The sequence below is a fragment of the Grampus griseus genome, assembly GCF_964374135.1.
Source record: "Grampus griseus genome assembly, chromosome: 5".
Lineage (NCBI taxonomy): Eukaryota > Metazoa > Chordata > Mammalia > Artiodactyla > Delphinidae > Grampus > Grampus griseus.
Window position 1 is genome coordinate 28,186,221 of NC_138998.1, and position 12,830 is coordinate 28,199,050.

A 12,830-nucleotide genomic window follows, 5' to 3' on the forward strand; every position below is an offset into this window, starting at 1 on the left:
TTTTTAAAAAAGTATGTAATCTGTATGCTCTCATTAATGAAACATTGAAAAAACATTTATTTATAGTTACTTTTTTTTGTTTGTTTGCTGTACGTGGGCCTCTCATCGTTGTGGCCTCTCCCGTTGTGGAGCACAGGCTCCGGACGCGCAGGCTCAGCGGCCATGGCTCACGGGCCCAGCCGCTCCGCGGCACGTGGGATCCTCCCGGACCGGGACAAACCCATGTCCCCTGCATTTTCAGGTGGACCCTCAACGACTGCGCCACCAGGGAAGCCCCTATAGTTACTTTTGAACTATATTAGTATATTTCCTTCCATCTTTAATTTCTTTCTTTCTTTTGTTCTTTCAGTTTTGTTGAGATATAATTGACATCCAGCACTGTATAAGTCATACAGCATAATGATTTGACTTACATACATCATGGAATGATCACCACAGTAGATTTAATGAAAATTTGTTATCTCATATTGACACAATATTAAAGAAATAGAAAAAATATACATTTTTTTCCTTATGAGAACTCTTAGGATTTACTCTCTCAACAACTTTCATATATAATGTATAGTAGTGTTAGTTATTTTCATCATGTGTACATTACATTTCTAGTACTTATTCATCTTATAACTGGGAGGTTATACTTTGGACTAACTTCATCTAATTCCCCCTTCCTCCCTTTCCCCCTCCCAGCCTCTGGTTTTCCAGCCTAAATTTCCATGCATTAGATTGTACGTATGATTTTTCCCTTTTTTACAGTTAACAGAATTCTAATTATACTTTTTGTACTGCTTTACATTTTACTCTATCCATATCATCTATAAACATGTCCATAGTATTGTACACGTATGACAGACTTCAGTAAAAATAGCTGCTTAATATGCCATCAAATGGGTATATTATTGTTTGTTTAACTATTTCTTGATATTTGGACCGTTAGGTTATTTGCAAGTTTGTCACGTTTGTATGTTTTTGCTTTGTGTATGAAAATTTTCCTGAATTGAAGTTTTTAAATAGGTAAATTACTGGGTTAGTAAGTTTAAAAAGTTTTCAAGGCTCAGTGCATATTTGCAAATATTTTCTAAAGGCTATTTAGAGTGCCTCCTCCTCCTCCTCCTCCTCCTCCTCCTCCTCTCCCTCGCCTCCCCACTCCTCCTCCCCTCCTCCTCCCCCTCCTCCCCCCTTCCTCCCCTCTCCTCCCCCTCCTTCTCCCCTCCCCCTCCCCCTCCCCTCCCCCCTTTTTTGCCACACGACACTCCCCCCCCCCCGCACCACGCGGCATGCAGGATCTTAGTTCCCCTACCAGGGATCAAAACTATGCCCTCTGCAGTGGAAGCATGGATTTGTAACTACTGGATTGCCAGGGAAGCCCCCACCTTCTATTTTAAGAGGATAAATTTGAATGTTATTTCAATATAAATGATAAGGTATACAGTACTGTTTTAGCAGTTATTCTTTAATAATTAGTAGAATTACTTTAGAGAGACCTTTTACATGGAATTACAGTAATTCAGATAAAATAACCATCTTTAACAAGTGGAGTTCTATATTCAGTTTTTCAGTGTTCAGTATAATGCATACTTCATTGTAAACAAATCAGCAAACAAGGCTGGTTTCTTGTCTTTGAACAGTAGAAGTGGGGGGAGGGGAAGGACAGAAACCCAGATAAATCAAAATCCCGTCACTTAAATTGTCTGTTATTGAAACCTGAGGGTTGAGATAATAAATGTGGTGTTCATGATAAGTGCACTGCCCCTTCCAGTTCTTTTATGAACATTAACCTGTCTTCTAGCTATATCTTATAATAGTAAAGAAATAAATACTAGGTAAATACTGTTGCATTTAATATTTTTTAAAATATTCACTTTCAATCTCTCTTAAATTTTTCTTCCATGATTTTCCAAAGAAGTTTTTGTGTGAACTACTTGTTCATCTGTCTAACAGGTTTATGTTGGTTTCTACTTATCACTTGATTGAAAGAAGTAAAATCCTGTAGTTCTGCTGGCACATTGCTAGGGAAGTTGAGAATATCTAAACCCTTTCCTCTCTTTCTGCTAGTGAACAATTGACGGGATATGGGTTTGTAATTACAGTCTAAGTGTTTAGTTGAGCTAATTGTCACTACTGAAGTTCCTGTGCCCTCTGATAGCTTCCTTGAAAAGTTGTTTTCATAAGTAGTTTCATGCTTGTCCTCAGCCTTTGATCATTTGCTTAATGCTCAAACAAAAGAGTGATACCAGACTGAGGTACCCTCTTGTAGTCTTGTGCTTGCTGTACTAGGTTAACCCTGTGCTAGAGTCACCCTGTGAAGGATTGTTGTGCTAAGGCAACCCTGTGAAGAACATTTCCTTTAAAAGAAGGGAAAAAAAAAAAGGTAAAGAAAAAATAATTATAGAGTATGTTAATTGCTTGGAAATAAATCTTACTTCTGTCCTGGCTCTTTGTGTTACCTGGCTAATTTACTTGATTCATCTGGGCCTTAATTTCCTTATCTTTAAAATAGGAAGGGTCTGTCACTCCTAAGGTACCTTCCAACCTGAAACTCTGAGTTACTTCTCAGGCTGGACTCTTGTGTGTGATGCTCCTATAAAATAAGGGTGACTAAGGGAAATAGGAACCAGAACTAGAATATATTTATTTTCAATTATGTAGCAGTAATTTCATTTTCTTCAGAATATCTTTATAAAAGATTTATCTGTTACCACGTGGTTTGTTACCTTATTTGTTTAGCAACAGTGTCAGTTTTAGATCAGATAAAGGACATACTATTTTTAATTACAGCACAGCACATTTTGTAAGTATACCCCCTCTCTCAATACTTACCTTAAAAGTTATGTGTACAGGGGTGGGATAGGGAGGATGGGAGCGAGGCTCAGGAGGGAGGCTCAAGAGGGAGGGGATATGGGAACATATGTATACATATGGCTGATTCATTTTGGTGTACAACAGAAACTAACAGTATTGTGAGGCAATTATACTCCAATAAAGATCTATTAAAAAATATTGTACAGTACAGAGAAATACAGCCATTATTTTGTAATAACTTCAAATGGAGTGTAATTGAGTATAATATATAAAAACATTGAATCACTATGTTGCACACCTGAAACATTATATTGTAAATAAACTATACATCAATTTAAAAAAATAAAATTAAAGGTTAAAAAAAGAAAAAAATGTATATGTATACATATAGCTGATTCACTTTGCTGTACAGTAGAAACTAACACATTGTAAAGCAACTATACTCCAATAAAATTTTTTTTTAAAAAGTGTTATGCAAGAAGCTCTTAAGTGCTACAAGTTACCCTGTAGTTTTTTGTTTTGTTTTGTTTTTTAAAGGAATTTTAAAATTAAGTAATTTTTGCCTGAGTTGGGGCTTCGTTGCTGCGCGCGGGCTTTCTCTAGTTGCGGCGAGTGGGGGCTACTCTTCGTTGCGGTGCGCAGGCTCCTCATTGCAGTGTCTTCTCTTGTTGCGGAGCATGTGCTCTAGGCACGCAGACTTCAGTAGTTGTGGCGCACGGCCTTAGTTGCTCCGCGGCATGTGGAATCTTCCCAGAGCAGGGCTCGAACCCATGTCCCCTGCATTGGCAGGCGGATTCTTAACCACTGTGCCACTAGGGAAGCCCTGTTTTGTTTTGTTTTTTTTAAAACTATGGACTTCATTTAATAATAGTACATTGGTTCATCAGTTGTATCAAATGTGTTGCACTAATATGAGGTAATAATAGGGGAAGCTGTGGGGGAGACTTTCTGCTCAGTTTTTCCAGAAACTAAAACTGCTCTAAAAACAATTCTATGAATTATTTTTTAAAAACTGTAAATCATCAAGACATAGAGGAATGAGGCATCTCTTAACTTGGGGGGCCATTTTTTCTTTCTAAAATGTTAGAACTGGTGCACCTCTCTTTCTTTACTGATTAGAAAGGAACTAGGAGGAATTGAGAAGAGAACCATTATTCTCCTGTATCAGACAGAAATAAAAGTGAATTGTAGCCATCAGTTCCTTTATGCATACTCTAAGCTGGGAAATACAGGAGAAAAAAGATCCTTCTTTAACTTTTCTGCCAGGTAATAGATGGCTTATGTTCTTTTTTTTATTTTTTTAATTTTTTATTGGAGTATGGTTGCTTTACACTGTTGTGTTAGCCTCCACTTCATAACAAAATGAATCAGCCATACACTCCCCTGTAGTTTTAGTTAGACTACCCCATCAGTATGTTTAGTAAGGGTCTTGAAAACTAAGAGCCAATTATACTGGCCTTACATTCCTCTGATTGGTTAGGGGGCTAAAGTTTTCTTGACTTAGAGCTTCTTTTACCCTTCAAGAATTAGCCAAAGATAACATAGCCAAATACAGGAAACACTATTGATTGTCAAGTAGAAATGTATGGGAAATTATGTTCATTATTGTTTTAAATACAGACTACAGTTAGGTCTAGTTGAATTGTGGAGACCCCATTAATCCTTTGAGAAATAGTAGGAATTGTCCTAGAGCAGGGGTTCTGAAACTGGACAGTGTGAAATCCCCCCCTATAAGATGCTTTTGAAATTTGTAGGGGGTGATATTGTTGTACCTGTTGCTGATACAGTGACTGGGGGAGGTGCTACTATTATGTAATGGTTAAAAGTCTTACTATTATCTGAGCCTAGATCTGAACTTTATTTATTTACATAAAAATATAATACACAGCATTTTTTACATGATTTTTTTTTTTTTTTTTTGCGGTACGCGGGCCTCTCACCGTTGTGGCCTTTCCCGTGGCGGAGCACAGGCTCCGGCCGCGCAGGCTCAGCGGCCGTGGCTCACGGGCCCAGCTACTCCGCGGCATGTGGGATCTTCCCGGACCGGGGCACGAACCCGTGTCCCCTGCATCAGCAGGCGGACTCCCAGCCACTGTGCCACCAGGGAAGTCCTACATGATTTTAATACATTAATTTTGGAAGATATAAACTTGGAAGATAAAGATTTGTAAAATCAATGGCACCAGTGGCTTTTATGGCATTTGATCAGTCTGCATTTGTAGTTGTCACATCCATGGTGATTCTATGTATAGATTCAAACCTCTGACTACTTCATTGTGTAGGGGTATGGTTATGTCCAAGTATTCACATACTGAAATATACAGTCTTATTTTCTTTTATTTTCCCTTTATATTATAATTAGGACATTATATGAGTATATTTTGAAATTGGCTATATATGTATGTAAATTATATGAATAATTTCATTTCAGATTTTTAAAGTATTTGTAAAATACTTATTTAGAAAGAATATTGAATATGAAGATTGACAACCAGTCTCTTAGGTAGTATTTAACTTAAAGTACTTTGAAAACCTTGAGAAGTGGTCTAATAAAAGTGCTTTTATTAAAGTGACACACAAGTACAGCCTATATGTTAAGCTGTAATTACATGGTATATGTCTACCTGTAGTGTTTATAAAGTCTGACAACCATTCTAACTCAGTTATTAGTAACTTATTAATATGGTAATATCAAGGTAGAAATTTATGTACCTAGACATAACCTTTCATTACAGTTCACTTTCAGTATCTACAGAGGTTTGGTTCCAGGAGCCCTCACAGATACCAAAATCTGCTGATGCTCAAGTCCCTCATATAAAATGGTGTAGTATAAATGAATAAATACAGTCATACTGTGTCTGTGAAATTTTGATACGTGGTTGGTTGAATCTGCGGATGTGAAAGCCATGGATACAGAGGGCCTACTGTATTCCCTTTGATAATTCACTCCTTTTTGAGAAAAACATTTCTAGGTCTCATTTAAACACAGTATAGCTTTTCAAGCATCATCAGTATTTTGATGAATCATTAGAATCTTTCTGATGATTTTATGTCAAAAAGTTGATAATTTCAACATGAGAATTTTGTCCTTGAAATAGAAGATAGAAGGATAAACAGCAAGGTCCTACTATACAGCACAGGGAACTATATTCAATATCCTATGATAAACCATAAAGGAAAAGAGTATGAAAAAGAATGTACTTGTATGTGTAACTGAATCACTTTGCTGTACAGTAGTAGTTTACACAACATTGTAAATCAACTATACTTCAATAAAATAACTTAAAAAAAATTAAAGATAGGGGGATTGATTTTGGAGATTGGTGTGATGTTGCTTTAGTAAGCAAAGAGCATGGTTAACTGTAAAGCTAAAGGATTAAACTTTACGATGCATTTTGAGATGGCAGGAGAGAAATACTTGACCCTTGCAATTTACTTTGCCAGTTCCTAATGCTATTTATTTATTTATTTTTAGCTGCGTCGGGTCTTTGTTGCAGCCTGCAGGTGTCTCTCTAGTTGTGGCACATGGGCTCCAGAGCACGTGGGCTCTGTAGTTGTGGCACGTGGGCTCCAGGGCGCGTGGGCTCTGTAGTTGTGGCACGTGGGATCTTAGTTCCCTGACCAGGGATTGAACTCACATCCCCTGCATTGGAAGGTGGATTCTTAACCACTGGACCACTTGGAAAGTTCCTAAATCACATTTTTAAGGGGGACTTCCCTGGCGGTCCAGTGGTTAACGCTCTGTGCTTCCACAGCAGGGGACATGGGTTCGATTCCTGGTCAGGAACTAAGAGCCCTCATGCTGCGCAGTGTGGCCAAAGGAACAACAACAACAACAACAAAAATCACTTTTTTTTTTTTTTTTTTTTGCGGTACGCGGACTTCTCACTGTTGTGGCCTCTCCCGTTGCGGACCACTGGCTCCGGACACACAGGCTCAGTGGCCATGGCTCGTGGGCCCAGCTGCTCCACGGCATGTGGGATCTTCCTGGACTGGGGCACGAACCTGCGTCCGCTTCATCGGCAGGCAGACTCTCAACCACTGTGCCACCAGGGAAACCCAGAAAATCACTTTTTTAATGATCCAATATAATTGTTCTAGTGATTTGCATAGAATTCGAATTCATTCATTCAGACAGAAGTAAATATGTATTGAGCCAGAAATAGTAGGAGGTTGGGAAGCTCTCACTAAGCAACAAGCTTCAATATAGTGTGCTCCTGCTTTGACATAGATATGCCCTGGTGCTTGAGTGCACAGAAGAGTATTGGGGGTGGATTCCAAGAGTCTAGAAGACTAAGAGTTGGTCAGGACATATGTAGCTGAGGACCACCTAGGGAGAGGGATGATAGGTTAAAGGTAGGAGGCAGGAGAGAGTATGGGAAATGCTGGCAAGTATCAGCAGTTCAGCAAGGCTGGATTAAGGATAGTATGTGTGGGAGTGTTGAATGACATATCTAGAAAGTAAGAAAGGTAGGGGCCCATTAATTCATTCTTGTAATTCATTTTAGGTATGACTACTTCATCAAGAAATTCTTAAATCTGCCATAGTGGTTTTGCCTCTAATACCCAAGAAGTTTAGAATTTGAATCTGGGGAGTTGATGCTGTTGGGTAGTGAGGTGCAGTATGTCTCCTTGAAAAGGTTGTTGCTCTGGGCTCCAGAGTCTCAGGAAGTCTCATCATTTCCAGTTGTCTGGTAAGGGTGAGGTCTCAGAGTTTTTGTTTTTATAGTTTCGTGCTCCTGTATTACTATGGATATTCATCAGGTGATTTGGCTTCAGTTGTGAGAATCTTGCCAAAAATCTATGCTGAAGAAACCAGGGGAGTATACAGGTTTATCTTGATTGTAATTCTGTGACAGTTGGCTGATGTTTCATAAACTCATCTCAGTTTTAAATGCTAACTTTAGTTTGTCCTGTCAGCTTTTGTTGACAACTCCTAACTCATATGTAGTACTTGGTGTTCAGGAGATGGCTTTTCCCTGTTTGTCTTTGCATGGTGGTATTTTAAGGTAAGCAAAGCATGGTCTTTAAAATTAGATGTAGCATGTTTTCGTTCCTCAAATATTTCTTGAATGCCTAATACTTGGAAAGTTGAGAAGCTCCTCCACTGAAGACAGTCTCTAAAGGCTGTTCTGCAGTGATTTGCCTAAAGCGTTTCTAGGATCAGCGACAGTTAATGACATCTGTAGTAACTTTGTGTAATTTTGTTCTTGTCTGTGAAAGTTTATCAGTTTAGAATTTCTACGTATAAACGTATAATGATTTCTCTGTACACTGTGGTGAGAGACAGTATTTTAAGAAGCATGGCACAAGACCTCAAGGAGCTTACAGTCAACGTAATGTGGTTTATTATGGTTAAATGTCTCGGACTCTTTTTATGGTGCTTTAGTAGTCATTATGTAGAGTGTGGTGTTGGGCTCACCCTCTAGAGTTAGACCCAACTTCAAATCCTAGGACTGCTGCTTTTTATCCATGAGATCTCAGATTTTCTAAGTCTCAGGTGCTTCTTGAGGAGTAGTAGTATTACTACAGGGTAGTAGTAAGGATAAAATATAGTAACACATGTAAGACTTTATTAGAATGCTGACACATAGTAAGTACTTACCTTTAGGTGTTATAAATTCTATTATCCTGTGAGCTTTTTTTTTTTTCCTTTTTTTTTAATTGTTGGAGTAGGGATAATACTGTTTGGTCTTAAGTTCATTAAACAATTACAAATGGCTACTATCTGCTAATCACTTTTGGGGAAACAAAAGTAGTTGAATATATGTGGCTCACAGCTCAAAAGAACTAACAGTTTTTGAATTAAAAAAATTAATAAATAGCAACAAACATGGAGCTTATTATATTCCAGGCATTCTTTACTCAGTGTTAATAAGTATGCTATGAGGTAGTTACTGTTGTTTTCACCATTTCACAGATAAAGGAATTTAAGTAGGAAGAAGGCATATGATTTGCCCAAGATCTCTCTGCTAGCGAGTGATGGAGCCAGGTTTTACAACTAAGCTGTTAGACTCTGAGAACAAAATATTTAATCGTTGTTCTGTTCTGCCTACAGAAACAAGGCTTGCACATCTGAAAGATTCAGGACCCTTATGACAGTGTCAGTGTGGTGGATCTAGGCTATGGGGGGTAAGACTTAGGAGGGAGGAATCAGTAACGGCCAGGATGTTCAGTAAAGGGAGAAAGCTGTCATTTAGCAGAACTTGCAATGTGTCAGGCTCTCACATATTAGCTCCTTCATTTGTCACCGTGTTCCCAGGAGGAGCATTTTATTATGAATCCCTTTTTTAGTTAATGGAGGCTCAGGAAGTTTAAGTGACTTACCAAAATTCACATAGCTGGTAAATGGTATAGATGGGATTTTTTTTTAATCTTTTATTTTTTTAATTAATTAATTTTATTTATTTATTTTTGGCTGCATTGGATCTTCGTTGCAGTGCACGGGCTTCTCATTGCAGTGGCTTCTCTTGTTGTGGAGCATGGGCTCTAGGCGCGTGGGCTTCAGTAGTTGTGGCACACGGACTTCAGTAGTTGTGGCTCGTGGGCTCAGTAGTTGTGGCTCACAGGCTCTAGAGCGCAGGCTCAGTAGTTGTGGTGCGTGGACTTACTTGCTCCGTGGCATGTGGGATCTTCCCGGACCAGGGCTCAAACCTGTGTCCCCTGCATTGGCAGGCATATTAACTGCTGCGCCACCAGGGATGTCCTTAGATGGGATTTAACAAAATCTTTTTTACGAAAATAGCAAACATATACAAAAGCAGAGGAGTAATACAGTGTACTCCTCATCACCCAGATTCAGTGAATACCAACATTTTGCCTCTCATTTCATCTATTTCTGTCACTTTTAAAAACAGTTTTATTGAGGGATGATTGACTTAAAGTAAACTGCACATATTTAAAGTGTATAATTTGATATATTTTGACATATGTACACACCCCTGAAACCATCATCACCATAATCAAGGTAAATAAACATATCCACCACTCCCAAGAGTTTCCTTGTGTCCCTTTGTAATCCCTGCTTCTTACCTTTTCCTTCTTCCCTGCCCTCTCCCACACAAGGCAACCACTGATCTGTCACTATAGACGAGTTTACCTTTTCTAGACTTATATAAATGGAGTCATACAGTATGTACTCTTTTTGTCAGGCTTCTTTCACTCAGCGTAATTATTTTGAGATTCATCCACATTGTTGAATGTGTCTGTAGTGGATTTTTGTTTGTTTTTGCTTTTTTGAGTGTGTAGTATTCTATTGTATGAGTGTACCACTTTTTAAAAAATTCATTCACTTGTTGATGGACATTTGAATTTTTCCCAATTTTTGGCTAGTATAAATAAAGCTGCTATGAACAGTTATATACAAGTTTTTACATGGATATATGCCTTCATTTCATTTGGGCATATATTTAGAAGTGGGATGACTTGATCATATGGTAGGTGTATGTTAAGAAACTGCCAAACTGTTTTCCAAAGCAGCTCTAGTGTTTAACATTCCGATCAGCAGTGTATGAGAGTTCCAGTTCCTCTTCTTCCTTGTCTACACTTAGTATGGTTGGTCTTTTTAATTTTAGCCATGTAAGAGGTGTGTAGTGGTGTCTTACTGTTGTTTTAATTTATATGACTAATGATATTGAGCCCTTTTATCATCCATCTATCTCCTTTGATAGCCTCTGTTCAAATCTTTTGCCATTTTAAAAAAACTGAGCTGTTTTTCTTTTTTTATAAACAAATTTAGGAATTCAAGATTTTCTTTTTTTTTTAATTTTTATTTATTTATTTTCGGCTGTGTTGCATCTTCATTGCTGCGCGTGGGCTTTTCTCTAGTTGCAGTGCGCCGGCTTCTCATTGCGGTGGCTTCTCTTGTTGTGGAGCACGGGCTCTAGGCACATGGGCTTTAGTAGTTGCGGCACGCAGGCTCAGTAGTTGTGGCACATGGGCTTAGTTGCTCCACGGCATGTGGAATCTTCCTGGACCAGGGCTTGAACCCATGTCCCCTGCATTGGCAGGCCAACTCTTAACCACTGCGCCACCAGGGAAGCCCTGAGCTGTTTCCTTATTATTGTATGTTGAGAGTTCTTTATGTATGCTGGATACAAGTTCTTTATATGATTTGTAAGCATTTTCTCCTGTCTGTGGCTTGTCTTTTTATATTATGGACAGTGTCTTCCTTAAGAGCAGAAGTTCTTAGTTTTGGTGATGTTCATTTTATCAATTTTTTATTTTATGAATTGTGCTTATGGTGTCATATCTAAGAATTCTTTGCCTAATGCAAGATCACAAGCTTTTCTCCTATGTTTTCTTGTAGAGGATTTACAGTTTTAGCGTTTACATTTAGGCCTACAATCCATTTTGAGTTTATAATTTTTGATGTGAGATATGGATTGAGCTTCATTTTCTTAGCATATGGACGTCTAGTAATTCCAGCACCATTTGTTGAAAAAACTTTCTTTTTTCTCATCGAATTACCTTTACATCTTTGTTGAAATCAGCTGCCCATTCACGTTTTCAAAAATGGAATAATTTAAAGCAAATGCCAAGCATAGTGTCATTTTATCCCTTTATATACTTCATTATGTGTCTCTGACTGATAAAGACTGGTTTTTAGAAACATAACATTCCATTATTATACCTCACAAAATGAACAGTTTCCTTACAATTATCTGATATTTAATCCATATTTAAATTTCCCAGGTTGTTTCAAATCAGTCTCCAAAGTTGACCAATAAAGGGTTTTTCTCTATCTTCATTGTCTCACATTTGTATATATTTCATGTGTTTCAATCCATGGATGTCGTTATTGTTTTTGATGCCCCAAAATGCTTCAGGTTGGTGTCTGTCTCTTTTGACACGATACTTGAATGTTTTGAATAAATGGGATTTGAACCTTGTTTTGTTTTTTTTAACTTCAGTGCCCATGTTCTTCCCAGGATTATTGTTGTGCTTTCTTGAAGGAAGCCCTTAAGGAATAGATGAGACTTAAATGGTCCAGTTGAAGGGTGCATTTGTTGGAATAGTAGTTTGGTACGGGCAATGTCAACATATCTGTGAACATAGGTCTAGCAGCAGGAGGCAAAAAGCACTTGTGGCACAAGAGCCTGGATTGTGGAGTAGTCAGAGAAGCAAAGGAAAACAGGCCAGAGTCATAGCATAAAGCGCCTTCAGCTGGTTTGGGGGATTTGGTCTTTTTAATACTTTGGTGGTGGGTCATGGGACTAAGTTCATGACATTTTGTTTCTCTCGTGAGCTTGATAGAAAATTATTTTTGAAGGAAGGCCCTCTTGATTGCCATTTTTCATGGAGTTTGCCAAGAAAAATTTGGTTGAAGAAGCGGATATCAATTCTCTAAGTAAGGTCTGGAGAGAATCCCCTGTTGAGTGGTTGTTAACTGGATTTCTCAGGAGCCTGTACTCCTTAAACCTTTCATCTTTCACATAATAAGTCATATACTTATTATGTTGAATTTGAATCAGTATGGTATATATACATAATTTATGTAGTGATAACCAAAAGTATTTTTAAGTTATGGTGGCTTACTCTTGCTTAACTTAATTGACCTCCTGTTACATTGTTGGCTATATTGAAATCCAAGGACTAATTATGGATTGGTGAGCTTTATCATGTTTTAGTATAAAATTTGGCTAATTAATTCACTAAGTTTTACTTACTGATTTCTAGAGCCCCATGGTTATGAGTGTGCTTCCGCTTCATAATGCCTCCTGCTATGGCAGACATCCTTGACATCTGGGCAGTGGATTCACAGATAGCATCTGATGGCTCCATACCCGTGGATTTCCTTTTGCCCACTGGGATTTATATCCAGTTGGAGGTACCTCGGGAAGCTACCATTTCCTACATTAAACAGGTATGTTATCAGGCTGAATTTCTATAAACATAGCTTACTTACTATATCACTTAGGGGAAAATGTTCCTCCATTTTAGAATGTTATTAATGTAAATCATATGGTAAATTTGAGAGAAGTTTATAAGTCATTATATTTTAAAGATTTTGATCCATACTGTGTCTTGGA

At 38.1% G+C, this 12,830-nt stretch overlaps 1 protein-coding gene across 2 annotated transcripts in view; it reads left to right on the forward strand.

Moving 5' to 3' along the window:
• The window catches only part of PIK3CB (phosphatidylinositol-4,5-bisphosphate 3-kinase catalytic subunit beta), a 188,474-nt gene that overhangs the window by 71,494 nt on the left and 104,150 nt on the right, over nt 1-12,830 (forward strand). The window contains exon 3 of one of the 2 annotated variants that reach the window (XM_082654636.1): nt 12,478-12,664. The exons of the other annotated variant lie outside the window; for it this stretch is intronic. Coding sequence (XP_082510762.1) covers nt 12,512-12,664 — 153 coding nt within the window. The 5' untranslated portion in view covers nt 12,478-12,511. The remainder of the gene's footprint in view (nt 1-12,477; nt 12,665-12,830) is intronic. 2 annotated transcript variants of the gene reach the window in all.